At 43.8% G+C, this 17,519-nt stretch overlaps 1 protein-coding gene across 3 annotated transcripts in view; it reads left to right on the top strand.

The window, feature by feature from the left end:
• The window catches only part of csmd3b (CUB and Sushi multiple domains 3b), a 182,976-nt gene that overhangs the window by 149,867 nt on the left and 15,590 nt on the right, over positions 1-17,519 (top strand). For 2 of the 3 annotated variants that reach the window (XM_086136555.1, XM_086136554.1), the window contains exons 38-54: positions 5-101; positions 1,308-1,412; positions 1,746-1,864; positions 2,382-2,451; positions 3,452-3,568; positions 3,681-3,890; positions 4,982-5,170; positions 5,806-5,983; positions 9,050-9,195; positions 13,321-13,401; positions 13,722-13,835; positions 13,917-14,105; positions 14,291-14,449; positions 15,995-16,183; positions 16,539-16,724; positions 16,806-17,000; positions 17,101-17,274. In XM_086136555.1, the coding sequence (XP_085992681.1) occupies positions 5-101; positions 1,308-1,412; positions 1,746-1,864; positions 2,382-2,451; positions 3,452-3,568; positions 3,681-3,890; positions 4,982-5,170; positions 5,806-5,983; positions 9,050-9,195; positions 13,321-13,401; positions 13,722-13,835; positions 13,917-14,105; positions 14,291-14,449; positions 15,995-16,183; positions 16,539-16,724; positions 16,806-17,000; positions 17,101-17,274 (2,518 nt within the window). The remainder of the gene's footprint in view (positions 1-4; positions 102-1,307; positions 1,413-1,745; positions 1,865-2,381; positions 2,452-3,451; positions 3,569-3,680; positions 3,891-4,981; positions 5,171-5,805; positions 5,984-9,049; positions 9,196-13,320; positions 13,402-13,721; positions 13,836-13,916; positions 14,106-14,290; positions 14,450-15,994; positions 16,184-16,538; positions 16,725-16,805; positions 17,001-17,100; positions 17,275-17,519) is intronic. The other variant, XM_086136556.1, reaches the window with a different exon arrangement.

Genomic DNA, 17,519 nt, shown 5'->3' with positions numbered 1-17,519 from the left:
TCAGGTTCAGGTTGTGAGTTTCGCCACGGAGCACAACTGGGACTCTTTGGATTTCTACGATGGAGCGGACAACCATGCGCCGAGGCTGGGAAGCTACTCTGGTAAGACATTTATTCCGTCATGCTCATGTTCGCTCGAGACTTTTGAGGGAACACAAGAAACACAAGTCTTGAAAAATGGTAGCATCGCATATGGCGTTGCAGTTGGATTGTCTACAAACCAAATGCACGTTGCCTTTGTTTAGGCCGTGCAATAGAATCGGCTCGACCGGTAGTTATTTTTAACGATGAGTAATGAATATGTAACTGGGCAATCTTGTTTGATGCCTCAGAAAATTGGAGGGGTAGGAAAAAGCGAGGACGTAATGAGTTTCAGACAAGATCATTACTTGCGTCATATTTGTTCACAAAACACACCGTACAAATGCAACCATAGGATAAGAAAAAAGATCGATTATTCACATAAAATCCCATTTTTTTTCTTGTGAAATTTTTTCTGTAATCTGGACATTTCAAATCAAAGTACATGATTTTCCCAGTAGATTTTCTCGATTCTTATTTTTTTTTTTTAGTTCCATCTCGATTTTATTTTAAAAACTTCATTCGACTATTTTTTATTTAATCTGGCCAGCCAAGAGTACCACAAATGTACAACTCTTCATGAAATCCTTCCAAAATAATCATTAGCGTAAAACTCACACCGTTAATTATGCTGCGTCATCCATTATTCATTCAGCAAGGAAAAATATCTTTATATATTTATAATGCTCTGTCATGATAATAAATGAGCTTTCCTGTGGAATGGAAAAAGGAACAGCGGGGAGGCAAATTAATTCCCCTCAATCACGCCAGCCAATCATATCCATCAGTTTACAAGAACAATAGTAACAAAAAACAAAAAAAAACAAAAACCAGGGATGCACTGACATGGTCAAACGGGTTGCCAAATATCACAGAGCAATATTAACACGGATGCGCAGCAGTGTCGTTTTCGTACTGAGTAGCTTAGCGGAGGTTAGCGTTCTGTAACATGAAAGGGCATCACGAGGCAGAAACACGGTGAACTGTGACAGCTTGGCTTCAGACGTTTTTTTTTTTTTTTACTTCGCAACTAGGTCAGGCCAACGTTTCTGCTTTCAAATAAAACGTCGGCCTCAAATGAAACAACAATTTGCGAGACCCTTGCATCTCCTTCCAAGGGAGGAGCGAATGTCTTTGTTGTTGTTTATTTTTCTGCCAGGTTGTCATCAGTGTGATCAGGTGTCTTTTTTTTTTCCTCATGCTTACCCCCACCCCCCCTTCTCCCAGGCACCACCATCCCACCACTGCTCAACAGCACTTCCAACAACCTCTACCTCAGTTTCAGCTCCGACATCAGTGTCTCTGCCGCCGGCTTTCATCTAGAATATACAGGTATCAGCCCATCACAGTGGGCATTATATCAAGGGGCCACGTGTGACAGTGCCCTACCAGATCATATTTTTTACAGTCGGATATTCAAAAGCCACAAACGCAATTTGTTGCTTCACGCTGGTTGAGGTGGATGATGTCTCATAAGTGATAAATGGAAAGGGAAAGGAACTGATGTCTTTTTTTTTCTTGCAAAATGAATGCTTAATTTTCATAAATGAAAAAAAAAACCAACTATTGGGATATTTTTTTTTTTACATTATTCAACTATATTCATGCAACAATTTTAGTCATATAAAGTTAAGCAAATTTATGTTCACTAAATGCCTTTTTCAGCTATCGGCCTGGAGTCGTGTCCGGAGCCCCAGACTCCAAACTTTGGCATAAGACAAGGCGATCGTTTTATGGTGGGCGACGTCGTGCAGTTCTCCTGCGAACAAGGATACTCTCTTCAGGTATGTCCGCATTGACTTTTTTCTTTTTGTTTCTCTCACATTATCCCCCTAAAAGTTCAAATTCATTCTTGTAAAATAGCCGCCTTTTTTTATTTTTATTTTTTAATGTAAAACAAAGACATCATTCTCATGTCTCTGCTGTTTTATAAGACAATTGTAGCGGATGTATTTGTGCAGTTCTCCAAGGCTATTCTCTCCAGGTGAACCTGTGTGCTTATTACTCAAGAAGAAAGAGAGCACATTTAGACCCTGTATTAATAAAAAAAAGAAAAAGAAAAAAATGTTTTAAATGTCTCAGCTCATCCTCGCTTTTATTAATCCCCTCGGCTGCACAAAGCAAAAGTACTTAAAACTGTGAATCAGAGGGAAACGGCACTACATCCACTCTGCTATAAATAATACATGTCTCTACCTCATCTCTGTGGGTGAGAGAAAATGTCCAAATGCCATTAATCAGGTTTGCTACGCTTTCAAACTTAATTTCTTTTTCTTTTTTTTTTTTGTTTAATCGTTGTAGGGAAATGCTCACATCACGTGCATGCCAGGACCAGTTCGCAGATGGAACTACCCGGTCCCTCTTTGTCTTGGTAGGTAACACGTTGTCATCGGTACCGGCCACAGCAGATGCCATCTTGTCGTCCTGTGCTGCGAGAATGCCAATGCTCAAATAGACTCTGGAGGAAAAATCAAATAGAGAGCTTCAAAACCTCCTTTTAGTTGGAAATAACTACTCGTGATATTGTCGTAAAAACTGTGTTTTATTCGGGTAAATCTTTTTAGTTTGTAAACTGTGGATTTTATCCAGTGCTGTTTCAACATCTTTTTTTTTTATCTACAAATTATGGACAGGATGGATTTTTTTCCTCCTCAATTATGTCTTCATGCTTGTGAAAATGCGTCGGTTTCTTTTTTTTTAAATATATCTTTATTTGCATCAAATTGTTTTCCTATAAAACTTAAAATTCTGTTTTATTTCAACATTATTGGTATTTTGAGGGAAAATAATATGATTAGCATCAAGTGAGAAGAGCATTTTATCAATTCTTATTGAAAGTAAGATGGGAAATATATACATTTTAAAAGTCAAATCCTGCACCCAGGTTCTGTTGCTCTAAATCGGTCATTAGCATCATTAGCGTTCCAGTTCGCATTCACCCCAACATAGTTTCCCAATTCACATTACAGTTGAGAAAAGGTTGTTAGCACGCTTGTTGTCCGTGTTGTTCGAATGTCCATTTTCAACTTTTGAATAAAGCAAGCAGCAGTCGTGAAGCGATGCCCGACGTGATTAGCTCTCAGTGTGAGTGAATTTTAAAGGCTGCGAGGGGAAATAAGTGCTCTTGGTCAGCGTGATTGCCCATGAGCTGCCACTGATGCATCGAAATTGGATGTTTATCTTTGACCTTGCGCCGCAAATTAATTGGATTGGATATTGCGCTGCTTCGCTTTTTTTTTTTTTTTTTTTTTTGCGCGAGTGTGACGAAGAATCCATTAAAGACTCCATTTGCCATTCAAAAAAAACCCCAACAACTCAAAAGGTCCTTTGTGCTATTATTTTTATTGTGTGTTCTGCGTGTGCGCTTGCAGCTCAGTGTGGCGGGGCCCTGACGGACGTAAGCGGTGTGATCCTCAGCCCCGGTTACCCAGGCAATTACCCCAGTGGATTAGATTGCACTTGGACCGTCAATTTACCTGTCGGTTTCGGTGAGAAACTTTTGGCCTCTTTTTTTTTTTTTTTTAATTTAAATCCCCCATGCCACGCATGCCCAGGGCCCCGTAGTCAATCTGATCAAGTTTTGTTTTCGTATTTGCATAGGAATCCATCTGCAGTTTGTAAACTTTTCTACGGAAGCCATCCACGACTACTTGGAAATACGCAGCGGTAGCCTGGAGACGGGCTCAGTCATCGACCGCTTCAGCGGTCCGCTCATTCCCAGGGCTTTGTTCAGCACCACGCACCAGACCAGCTTCTTTTTCCACAGTGACTACTCGCAGAACAAACCCGGCTTCCACATCACCTTCCAGGGTAAAATGTGGCTCCGATTTCCAATAAAATGGATGCCAGCTACCACGTGATACAGTACAAACATTTATAGATGTGAAAACATGTAATACAGTATAAATGTGTCAATTCCAAATATGTGTATATGAAGAAAAAATCTATTTTCAAAGACATTTAACAGTTTAGTTGGGAGTAGTTCATCAAAATCACATTATCAACTCACACTAAATTTATATTTTTTATCATGATATTATGACTTATTCTCTTGTTGCATATCGAAGTAATCAAAGCTCAAAACCGCAGCCAAACCAGTCGCATGGTTATTGAATTCAAACAGGTTATTTGACTGTAACTTGTAATGAATATTTTCATCTCGGCCATTGAAAATAAAACAGGTCGGGACTTTTGAAAAGCTTGCTGGAAATTGCGTGCGTAACGATCCACTTGGGCGGCGGGAATTCAGTGATGAAATTTGTGTTTATTCACTGAGGCCCGAAAGCGATGATTATTTTATTAACCAACATGGAAATGTGCACAAACAGATTACATTTGTTCAATCTTCTCTTCATTAATGTGCAAATTATTTTGTCAAAAAAAAAAAACAATAATAATCATGATTGCCAACCCCATAACGGTGTGCTTAGAAGCACCAAATAGCTGGTTACTTGAATTTGATGTTCAACAATACAGTGAAACAGTCACGCTCACGCGACATTTTCACATTATTTCTCTAATGGTTGAGATTGTGCAGCTTCAGGATGCTTTGGATTTTGTTGGAGTTCATCGATAGAAAGGTCCAATTTGACACCCATTTAGCGTGGATGCCGTGGCATATAATTACCTTCCTTTACTTTTGTGTTTGTAACTTTGGATTCTTGTTCTATATTTTTCAATGCTTTTCTTGTCATTTCCAAGAACATGTCAATAATTTGCATTATTCCTTCCGGACAATGCGTCCAAGCACTCAATTCACTGCAGAATGTGAATGTTGGCTCTTCAAGTGCTGCATCGCTATTACAATTTTCAACATATTTTTTTTTTCAGACTTCTTTATGGGCCAGCCATTAAAATCCTTTTTTTTTATTTTTTATTTTTATTTTATTTTTTATAAACAGCCTATCAGCTCCAGAGTTGCCCAGACCCCCGGCCGTTCCGGAACGGCATCGTGATCGGTACCGACTTCAGCGTTGGCATGACGGTGTCCTTCGAGTGCCTTCCTGGCTACTCCCTCATCGGGGACGCTTCCCTGACATGTTTGCATGGACTCAGCCGTAACTGGAACCACCCGCTACCTCGATGTGCAGGTTAAATTTTTTTTTTTTTTTTAAATAAGTACATAAAACGCTGTGACAATAATATTGTAATTAATATCCGCTCAATTAGCTTTATCTCACTCTGCAGTGCTACCTGTTTGATATGCACAGCGACTCCCATTCAGAACCCGGCAAATGCAATTTTTATTAGGACTGTTTGATATGGAAACGTGCCGCAATAAAAGCGGAAATAACGGCAAATGCAATTAGAGGGAGCTCGTGTGACCTGTAGCATTACAAAAAAAAAAAAAAAACAAGATTTATTCGGAAAGGCACTAAAAAGAGTGTTGTGATACCACTGCAGTTAATTGCAGAGGAAGAATCATATCTCTAAGCTATTATAGTCTTATTTTATTAGGACTTTTATCCAAGTACCGTTCGAGTGGCAATTTTGAGGACTTCTGCTTTTACTGTATGTCCCTTAATGTGGATTATTCCCTCTTGGGGTGGTAAACCAACACTAATAATCCAGCTAAACACCATTGGGGGGCTGCAAAAATGGAAATAAATACAAACGTTGATGAGGTTGAAGGCGCCGCTTGGCTTAAAAAGTTTAGTAAAGCGTATTGGCCAGTGGTCATAACACTAAAAATGTGCGTAATGTTTGCTATTATCATCCTTAACAGCTCTTTGTGGTGGAAACATCACCTCACTAAATGGAACTATTTACTCTCCCGGTCACCCTGAGGAATACCCCAACTTCCAGGACTGCGTGTGGAGCGTGAGGGTCCCACCCGGACACGGGATCTACATCAACTTCACAGTACTGAGCACGGAGCCCATTTATGACTACATCACCGTGTGGTAGGTGTCATCGCAGCTATTTACGCTTGTTGTAGCGTAACTTCAACTTTAAAGAAGTCCAGTTCCGAAAAATCACCAAATGGCTTTTTTTTTTCTCTGCTGATCTGTTTGCATCTTAAAGTATGACCACCATAAATCTCAGAAATGTTACAAAGCTTGAAAAAAAAAATAGACGACCATAAATCTTGCAAAAGTGATACATTTCAAAGTAAGAATCCAGTCAAATAAGACTTGCGCACCTTCCGCAAAAGACACCGCTACGATAAATCTTTCCGAAGTACACGTAAAACAAGACAAGCATAAATTGCAAGAGCGTTGCACAGCTTCAATATGACAACTGTGACGTCCTCCAAAAGTCATCCATCTTCATGTCAGACTCCTGTAAATTTCACAAAAGCTGCATAGTTTAAAATGAAACGACCGCACATGCCACGGGAAATGCCCAGCCAAAAGTGAGACGAACATAAATCTCTAAAATCTCTCAGAAATCTCCCCGCCAGAAAACCCAAATGCATTTCAAAACACGACTACCTACAAGCTCAGAAAAATGTCAAAAATTAAAATCTGACTAGCGGTACCATTAATCTCAAATTGTGTAACGTAACTTGAGACCACCATAAATTCCACAACAATGGTGAATATTATGACCATAAATCTCCTGTACGTTTTTCATTTTGAAGTGAGCCTACTGCAAATCACACAAAAGCTGCACAGGTTAAAACAAGACTGCCATGCATCCCTTAAAAGATGCCAAGCTTGAAAGTAAGACTGCCATAAAGCTCACACGACTTCCCACATTCCGAATAAAGAATTGCACATCATCCACACATGTCAAAAGTTTGACTGTGGCCACCATAATCCCAACAAAAAATGTGCAACGTTAAAACAAGATAAATAGCACAAAGCGGCACAGCTCGAAAGAACGCTTGAGACCACATCCTCAAATCCCACCAAAGCCGCACACCTTAAAACAAGACCGCCCATAAATTTAGCCCCGAATCTTGATCTGAGCTGTGCAACTCAAAACCAAGCCATAAACAAGACTGACGATCCCAGAAAAGTTGTGCAGGTTTAAACAAGACTACTATCAATCTTGTACTGTAGCAGAAGCGGAAAAGCCAAATCCCTAACGCGGTTGTTTTGTTTTTTGTTTCCTGAGGATATCCACTTTTATGCCTTTCACTGACTCTTCCAGTCTCTCGGTAGCTCTGTTGCAACCTGCTGATGACACTGTGGCGCTCTTGCTTCACCAAACTAAATTCACCCAAAATGCACACTATGCCGAACTTTGTGACATGAGTGGACATCCGTTTCATTCATTCGACGATCTGCTTATCCTCACAAGGTTCGCGGTGGGTGCTGGAGCCTATCCCAGCCGTCATTCGGGCAGTCGGCGGGGGACACCCTGAACGGGTTGCCAGCCAATCGCAGGGAACGCAAAAACGAACAACCATCCGCCCTCACACTCACACCTAGCAACAATTTAGAGTGTTCAATGAGCCTGCCATGCATGTTTTTAGAATGTGGGAGGAAACCGGAGTACCCGGAGAAAACCCACGCCGGCCCGGGGAGAACATGCAAACTCCACTCAGGGAGGCCGGAGCTGGAATCGAACCCGGTACCTCTGCGCTGTGAGGTCAACGCGCTAACCACTGGACCCACCGGGCTGCGAGTGTACATCCCAAATTTTTGAAAAAAATCTTTTGAAAATATTTGACTTGTGTCCCGCGCTGCCCTGTAATTAGCCATTCCGTCTTTCCGTGAGCGTTTAGCTGTGCGAAATTGCATACGTGTGAACCAAATTGCTGAAATCACATCAAGAGAAAGGCGCTGACACTCGCATCATCGCGCCTGCCGCGGCAAAACTGTCTCTCGGCGGGGAGTGCTGTCGGCGTGGGGGGGAGTGCCATTTGCACAGCGGCCCTCCTCAGGTAGCGAGCCAGATGCCAGCCCTTGAGTTTCTCTGTTAATTGGTCTCATACAGGGAGCAATCATATTTGCTGAGTCTTCGCTTCACGGTCTGCATCCGCAGGCCGGTTGAGACGACTCCCGGATTCTTAATGTGGATCAAAGGGCAACGGATGGCTTTTCCCCGAAACCTCGTCGCATGTAATTAGACCGATCCAGAGTGGCTCAAATAGCAGACGGAAGTGGGATGTCATGATGACGCTTTTTAAATCACGGACACTGCGCGCTGTTTTAGTCCATTTCGTCCGCGCGACTCGTCGGCAGGTGCTTGTTGTGTTCCGCAGAGGGCCTGGTGGTTGACAGATGACTCCCTGTATGCTAACTGACGCTACACTGGAAAATCACGTCCCGGACACCGATGACTCCAGAGCCGCATGCGGCTCTGGAGCCACATCTAGTGGCTCCCTGGAGCTTTATAAAAAATGTTTGAAAATGGAAAAAGATTTTGATGGTAGGCTAATATAGCTCAAATATATACATATATACTGTAGATACATGTTGCAGCTCTGAAAAAGGAGAGCTGTTGTGTTGGTTTTTCAAAACGTACACTTTATTTATGCTTTTATCAGTCTCGACAAACACAGACACGCCCGACTCCGTGCCTTTTCTCTTCTCGTTCAACTCGAGAGGCGTTCAAAGACAGCCTCCGAAAAACGGAAATTCATGATCACCAATTCTGTTTGAACCGCCGCGTCATCGAGAGACACCCAAAAAAAAAAAAAAAGAAATGCTCGCTTCCAAGTGGGTTTGTATTTGGAGTTCAGCCTTCAGTAACTGCCGCTGCGACATTTTGACGAAACAAACCAATTTCATGCCGTCGGAGAACAACAGTACAATGTCCGTGAACTTTGTCCTCGCGTATGGTTTTTGGCGGCATCCTCACAAGGGCACTTTGTATCTATCGAGGCGGTGGAGCACTTTCCAGCTTTTATCTCGTAAATATCATCAAACCTCTTCAACTCTCATGTCTTGCCCATTTCCTGACAACAAATGACCACTTAATGAGTGCAATAACTTGGATGCGGATGTCCTCTCCCCCAACGCTTTATGACGACGTTGCGGAGCAAATTGTAACTGATTTTTCTGTGTTCACTGCAGGGATGGTCCGGACCAATCGTCTCCTCAGATTGGCCAATTCAGCGGCAACACAGCACTGGAGTCTGTCTATTCCACCTCCAACATCATCCTCATCAAATTCCACTCGGACTTCTCCGGAGCTGGCTTCTTTGTTTTGAGCTACCACGGTAAGCGACGACGTTGTCAGTCGATGACTGCGATCTGTTTTGGTGTTGTCGATGTTGTGGATTATTCAGCTTCATCCTCGTTAGGTCACTTGCAGTTGTGCCTGAGAGGGTTGAAGCATGGCTGCACAAAGAACCATTTGAAGTTAGAGTAGATCGAAACCCGGTTGGGTCGGTTTTCCTTGCGCAGTTTGCTAGCTGTTCCCAAGAAGGGAAATGAATTGTTTTTGTACCCGCAGAGCGTCTGTGTGTCAGCAAACTTTGCCTTACTCCTCCACGCATACTGTGTATAGACTTATAATATCCTTTACGACTCATTAAAGTCGAAAACTAGTTGGGCAGCCATTACTTTGACTTACTTCTTGCATTTGAAATGTTCCTCAAACAAATGTTGATTCCGTCTCCGCATTTCTACTGGCGATATCCAGCAGAGCACTACCGTTGCTTGGAATTACATTTTTGCACTGTCCTTTCTTCTGATTGTTCCCAAGTCCGTCTTTTCCATAGAGTCAAAAATGTCCAACAAACAAGATGTGTAATTCTGAATTGCTTCATCATACCAGTCTTAAAAATCAACCCTCCCATGCGATTATATTTGACTTCATTAAGACAACCCTCTTCGGCATTAATCATGATTTTTTTTTTCTCTAGATCTATTGATTCACAATGCGGTTGTCAACTCAATAAAACCACATTCTTCTGAAAGTTCTCTATATAAAGGTAGACAATGGCTGTGACTTCCCATCTCGGCACAACATTGGTTCTGTAATTATAATTCATCAACCCCCGACATTCGACATGTTCTCAAACAATGGTTGTTTGAGTTGCTACATCCTTGACTGACAATTTGTGTGGCCTCGGCGTGCGTGATGTACAATAGTTTTTTTTTTTTTTTTTTCCTTAATCTGAAAAGTCAACATATTGAGTGTGATGCTCGGGGTGTTTTGCCTCTTTTGACTGTGAGGCACACTCTGTTCTTTCTGCAGCGCTCCGTGTAAGTCGTCACTTTGCTTCTGTGTGAGCCTGGAAACAGTTGATCCCGGGTCATGTGACCACCTGGCTTCCGTTTGATTGGTGAAATTGAAGTCGAGCGTCACCAATTGTTGCCTTGGGTTGGTGAAAAGAGTCATGTGACATCACCTGAGGTGAAAGTCTCTCTGCCAAACCAAATCATGGATGTGCAAGAATAAAAGTAGAGAGCGTAGCGTAGCTCAGTGGGACGGAGTAAAAGATGTTTCTTCTTACCACGAATATTCAAGCAAAGGTAGACTGAAAAATCCCGCAGCCCTTTTTCAAAGGCGAGACTTCTCTCAAGCATGCCTGCGTTATTGCACCAACTCTGTCGGCCGTTTTCATCACCATCGTCCTCAACCTGAACAGCGCCAACCTGCCTGAGGGAGACCAGCTCATGGACAGGATTGACGGTCGGCTCTTCAATATGAATACGTTCAGAACAAAAAGCAAGGCGCTTACATCCTGTATCACAGAGCGCCAACGTTCGGATGGCAACACGCGAGTTGCTCCCTTTGAAGCCAACCTTCAAAATGTCATGAATGTTTTTGTCGGAACCCACCTGCTCCTGGGGGCTTGACATCAACATCAAGAAAGCTCAGATTCCCAACCAACCAGCTCTCGACACCCTCTATGTGGATGACAACGCACAAGAAAATCTACCGTAGCAGTCTTCTGTGCTCAAGAGCTGTCGTTGATGTAGAAATTCAGCACCGCATGAGTGCCACTTTTGCCAAGATTCCAAATGGACATTTTTGAGAATCATGACAACGAAACCAAGACTCTCCATTTAACAGACAACTAGTAGAGTTACATCTTCCTTCTTATGGTTCTGTCCAAATCAAAATGATTTATTCATTCATTTATTTATGTATTTATTTAGCTAGCTAGCTATTATTTGTTTATTTAGCTAGATGGCTAAATAAATCAACAGCTAGCTAGCTAGCTGTTGAAAATGGGCAGTAAATGTTATCCCGACTATGCCTATGACCTGGATCATTGACTAGAAAACGAGTTGGTCCCAATTTTCTCCGGCCAAATTCTGGCTCTTGCCAAGTCGCTACAGTAAATCCAGTACATTCATACATTTTAAATGTGTGCCCAAACATTGCACCTCTCTTCATATGTCTACTTGTCATATCCTTGGCTACCCGTTGAGGCAAAAAGCCAGCCTTAAGAGTGCACAATACTACTACGGCAGCATTATGGCGCGTTGGTCTTGTAGCTTGAGGAACACATTGAACATCATTTTAAAGCTTATAGTTTATCTCTTGAATTCCATTACATTTATCTCTGAGATTAATATGATGACGGGTTTTTTTTTTGTTGTTGTTGTTTTTTTTTGGGTGGGGGTTCTTTCTTCCTCCTCAAAAGATGCCTTTCGGGTGGAATTTTTAATTAGACACAATCTTTTCTCGTGAATTTCCTGACTTTTTTTAACCTTCACAGCACTGTTTTCACGCACGTGCACACACACACACACCCTCTCCTTCTCTCTCGCTCTCTCTCATACATATACATGATGATCTCCTGTCCTCTCCTCACCGCAATTTCCAGAGGTTTGTGGTGATTGCTCCTCCATGCAATTGTGTTTTGTTTTTTTTCTTCGACACTGTTTTATACAGATGTCAGACTCATAATGAATCATCTTGGTAGGTTGTGACTGTCGAGAAAAAGTCCCATCTGCTCGAGGGTTTAGAGGGATTGTTTTTTTTTGTGTGCGTGGTCGTGTACTGTAGTAGCTTGCAGATGGTTGAAAAATAGGACACTGCTTGTTAGCGTTCTGTACACAAAAAAAGTGAAGCCCCACCATTTATGTGTTGTACAAATTGTGCATCTGTGCCTTGTTGTTTAACCAGAGACTGGAAAGTTTTATTTTGTCTCTAAAATGCGATTAATCGCGACATTCTTGAGAATTCACCTCCTACAACCAGCTTGACTTCTGGTCGACGTGTCAATCATGAGCAGACCAACAAGCAAATCTCCGTAGGCCTTGTCCGCACATTGGAAAACTGTCATTTTTGTTAGAAGCAGTCATATTTGTATACGATTGCCCATTTTTAAGGATCCTTCATAGGTGAACTTGTCCTAGATTTTTGTTCGGCCTGTTATCAAATGTTTAACCCCTGATTCCTGTTTCACTCAGTAACACTATAACCGTCATGACTATCACTTCCTTAAGACTAAACTAAAAGGGAGGAGACATTACCTTGACCTCGAGATTGTCTGACTGCTACCAAATTTTAGGCACCAAAGACAATTTAACTTGGCATCATGACATTTTGAGATGTGTCCCTCATGTGGAGACCCATAAAAACCAACAAAAAAGAGCCCTGGCATGAAAAGAAACATAAAATGCACCATTTTGAAGCAGACAGTTTGGCTATTGTCTGGTGTCTTTCAAAAATTTACTTGAAAAAGAGATTTAGTTTGACTGCTACGAAATGTCAAACCACATACACAAGACAGACGAGCGACGCAGAATTGCTGATCGTTCTGAAGCCTCTCTCATCGTTCGTGTGGGCAGAGCAGGGCGGCAAAGTTTGATGACTCGCCTTAAAAACGTGAAAACGCTTGGCTCTCCAAGGACAGTTCAAGACAACAAACAAGCTATGAAAATGCTTTTGAGATCAGTGAGATCAATTGCTTCTCTTAGGAATCTCGTGCACACACACACGCACACACAGTGCATTCATTTAAAAAAATGCAGTCTTCAGATATGCACAAGGGCAGCAGATACTTATTGGCAGGTTTTTTATTTTCATCGTCAATTTCATCCTGACTTAAAGCCCTCAGCGCTCTCCCTCTCTGTATTTTCTCTCTGGGCCACTCGCTCGCCGGGTTACTAAGTGATCTATGGTCTTGCAGTCGTATCGATTGCAGCCTCTCAGCCCGGTGGCTGTTGCTTTTTATGATTCAAGACAAGCAATGTATTTGTGTGGCCACTCCGGCCTCCTTGCTGACCTAACCACACGCGCAATAGGGAGTTCAATCGGAGGGTTAAGTAAAGCATAAAGCAAAATAAATGGTGCATTTTAACCTCTGCAGTGCCTTCTACATTCATACGTTTTCCTCTGCTGCTCCCCTTTTCGGCCCTGTGTGTCATCCATCTTCCAGCCTACCAATTAAGGGTCTGCCAGCCCCCTCCGGAGGTGCCCAATGCTGACATGCTGATGGAGGACGGCGAGTTGGAGATAGGTGAGTCGTCCTCCTGTCCATCCGTTTTTTTTTTTTGTTTGTTTGTTTTTTTCCCCCTCCCGCCTCCGGACATGTCACTTTGATAGCGCGCTGCAAACGAGACACTCTGAAGACCACGGAAGACAATTTATTTTCAAAGGACACGAACAAATAACTCGCCGGGCCATAGCAGTGCGCAATCACAACTTGTAATCGAAAAATCTGAAAATCAAAGAGAACTGTTCCCATAGTTCAACAAGTATAATTGAAAAAAGTGAAATGCACCTCATGTCATCGCCTCTTTGTCCATCGCCTTAACCTTGCATCCTAATTGCTTTTAGGTGACATCATCAGGTACAGGTGCCATCCTGGGTTCTCGTTGGTCGGCAGCGATATTCTCGCCTGCCGCCTGGGAGAGCGGCTCCAGATGGACGCGCCGCCGCCGACGTGCCAAGGTCCCTGCTTGGAATGTTCTACACCGTGCCACACCTATGAGAAGATTTCAATCAAAAATGCTCTTTTTCTTTCGTCTTCAGTTCAGTGCCCCGCTCACGACGTGCGATACGACTCGTCGGGTGTCATCCTGAGTCCCGGTTGGCCCGAAAGCTATCCCAATCTGCAGATGTGCTCGTGGAGCATCAGCGTGGAGAAGGGCTACAACGTCACCATCACCTTTGAAAGCTTTCACACGGAGAGAGAGTTTGACGTGTTGGAAATTTTTGATGGTAAAAAAAAAAAAAAAAGTTGGCGTTAGAACATCGTAGAATGCAAACATGGCTGCTTTTACGCTACATTATATGAACAAAGTCTTACCGCATAGCCATCGCTGAAATGAACGATGAGTGTATTTCACATTACCCCATCACCCAAAGTTGATCAAGTCACTTCCCGTCCGTCTTCCACACCTCAGGTCCATCCGCCAACGACCCAACGTTGGCCACGCTGAGCGGTGACCTACCGACGCCCTTCAACATCACCACCTCTGGGCACCAGTTCTTGGTGCGCTGGTCATCGGACCACGGCACCAACAAGAGAGGCTTCAGAATTCGCTATGTTGGTGAGTACCAAAGTATGTATCCCAACTTTATTTTACTACTAATTAGCATTATCACGTTGCATGGAATATTATCGGAGAGGCAGACAGAAGGACGACCGGTTCCCACAGCGAAGGTCAGGGCTGTAAAATGGCTACCGAAAGAATTTTTAATGTCACATTAGTCAAATTTGTGAGAGAACTCTCCGCAAAAAATGCAGAATATGACTATTAAAAATTACTTGAGCACATTAGCCTCACTTCTGACCGCCTCTCAAGCAGTTGAATGCACTGTGTAAGGTCCGCTCTCTGTCCAAGCGGATCCCGCGGAGCACAGATGGCGCCACTTTTTTTAGACAGTTGGACTGGAATGTTTTGTCCGCTGAGGACCCTTTTCTCATGTAATGGGATTTTATTCAAGGATTTTTTTGACAGTGAAGGGGAGAATGATGAGAGTAAGACCTGGTTAGTTCCTCCGACCTTTCAGTTCATGCTCTTGTTCGTGATGAAGGAGAGTTGGAGCAGATGTTTGTGACGTCCCCACTTGGTAACTCTTGCAGTACAGCAGAGCATAATGAGTTTGAACTGAAATAGTTGGATCATAAAAAATATATATATTTGGACCTATAAAGCGGCCACACCAGCGGACTGTCCAAAGGGAAGATGCTTTTTCGGGGTGTTGGCATAGCTAGCTAGCTAGCTCACTGCACGCCTGCTGATGCAAACAATGCCGCTCAAGTTCTGAAATTGCACGGCAAGGACAACTCGTGCCGAGGCCCAAGTGCACTGGGCCTCTGCTTTAAGCCACGCCCCCCAAAAATCTGTGGAAAAGTGAAAAAAAAGCTTAATGGTATTTAGCTACAGTTCAGTACAACACAATGGCAGTTTTCAGCAGTTATTTTCACACAAATGTAATGTATTTAGAAACAAATCCGAATTTATTTTACAGGGTTTCACTTGGGGTTATTTCTTAGGTTTTGGTTCGGGTTCTTATTTCGGGTTGAGGTTACTGTTGTGTTCAGGTGTTTGTGTTTGTGAGTGAACTTCTCTCCAAATACAAGTAAGCTGCCCTCCAGCAGACTTCAGGCTATGCAACCTGCAGAGGGACTCGAAATCCCGCCCTTTAATTATTTTCCCACTATCGTCTCGATCTGTTTATGAAGTTAGCTGCCTCTGAGCAAGCTTCAAAGCCGATATAATACAAATATCTTGTTTAGGTTCGAAAGCACACAGTCACTGAGGTGAAGTTTTAATTGCTAACAACTGGCACGTGACAAAAACATGCTGATTAGCACCGAGTTGTTTAGCACATGAAAATAAAACTTCTGTTCAACAAACCCCAAAGGGACTTATTTAAAAGTGCAACATGATCAAACCGGGCCAGCAAAGAGCTGATGGTCCACGTGAAAGTCTTTGACACAATTAGTCTCTTAGTGTCATTGCAAAGTTGTTACGGTGTTAATGATGATAAGCTTCGAGGTTGTTAACAGCCGCTGACAGTGTTTCGAAGTAACTGCTTTCCTTCAAGTCGTTCTCATCACGTGACGTCAACTCGTCCCTTTTTGGAATTGTTCCTTGCAGCACTGTACTGCTCCACGCCGGACTCGCCGCTGCATGGCTCCATCTCGTCGCAGACGGGCGGCCACGTCAACAGCGTGGTACGCTGGGCGTGCGACCGCGGACACCGCCTGGTCGGCAACGCCACGGCCACCTGCCGCCGCACGCCGCTCGGTCACCATGCCTGGGACTCGCCGGTGCCCGCGTGCCAAGGTGTGTGCGAGGAAAAATTAAAACTGAACCGTACAGGACCGGTACTTGATTCAATGCGAATGATTGCAAATTAAATACCAAGAAAATGTTTTAAAGACAAAAAAAAAAAAAAAAAAAAAGGTTTTCGACAACGTAGAAACAAACTTTGATTTGGATTCACGTACACTGTACATGAATAGCAGCGCTCAGTTGAAGTGATCTGAGAGCAGGATGCACCCACTCACTCACTCTCGTCGTCCTGTGCCATCTGTTTTTAGCCAAGCAAAGAAGACATCAAACCGGCATGCTTGAAAGACATCACCGGTGCATTAAGTCCACTGTGTGTACGTGCGCTCGTCTTTCTGTCCTCCCCAAGCTGTCTCGTGCGGAGCCCCCAAGGTGCCGGCAAACGGCGGCGTCGTAACAGCCGACTACTCGGTGGGAACGCGCGTCTCCTACTTCTGCAGCGACGGCTACAGGCTCTCCAGCAAAGAACTGACGTCCGCCATCTGCCAGCCCGACGGGACATGGAGCAACCACAACAAGATCCCGCGGTGCTCAGGTCGGCGCAACGGAAAAACCCCTCTTGGCGTAACCGCCGTTTGTCACCGTACTTTTGTTCACGACTTTCTCTGTTGTGCAGTGGTGGTGTGCCCCAGCATCGGCTCCTTCTCCCTGGAGCACGGCCGCTGGAGGATCGTGAACGGCTCGCACTACGAGTACAGGACCCGCATCGTGTTCACCTGCGACCCCGGCTACTACCGCTTAGGACCCGCTCACATCCAGTGCCTCCCCAATGGCGTGTGGAGTTGGAAGAATGAGAGGCCGCACTGTCAGAGTGAGTCAATATCTTTTAGGTGTTGCGGTGGTGGTTGAGTCACCCCAGAAAACTTTTTTTCCTGTGGCGATTGCTTATTTCTGCGCCTTGTCTTTGTCAGTCATCTCCTGCGGCGAGCTGCCGTCCCCGCCCAGCGGCAAGAAGATCGGCACGCAGACGACCTTCGGGGCAACGGCCATCTTCGCTTGCGATGGCGGATTCATGCTGGTGGGCTCGGCCGTCAGGGAGTGCCTGTCATCGGGGCTATGGAGCGGAACCGAGTCGCGCTGTTTAGGTACGTGGATGTAAACGCTAATTAGTGCATCACTTCACATGTAGAGAAGGCTCTCCCGTTTTGAGAGAAAGCTGGATGTTTCTTGACTGCCCAATGAAGACGGGTATTAAAAGTAGCTGAGAGGACCCCCTGGGGGAACCCCACCCTCCACCTTCAAAATAAATGCCAGGCACTGACAGATGTTACGGCACCCAAGAGCTGTTCGGTGCCACATAAACAGCATTTAGATTCAAGACCAGTTTTTT

This window comes from Hippocampus guttulatus, chromosome 18 (genome assembly GCF_054856545.1).
Source record: "Hippocampus guttulatus isolate MCC_2025c chromosome 18, RoL_Hgut_1.0, whole genome shotgun sequence".
Lineage (NCBI taxonomy): Eukaryota > Metazoa > Chordata > Actinopteri > Syngnathiformes > Syngnathidae > Hippocampus > Hippocampus guttulatus.
The sequence above is the reverse complement of the archived record's forward strand: the minus strand, read 5'-3'. Positions and strand labels throughout refer to the sequence as shown.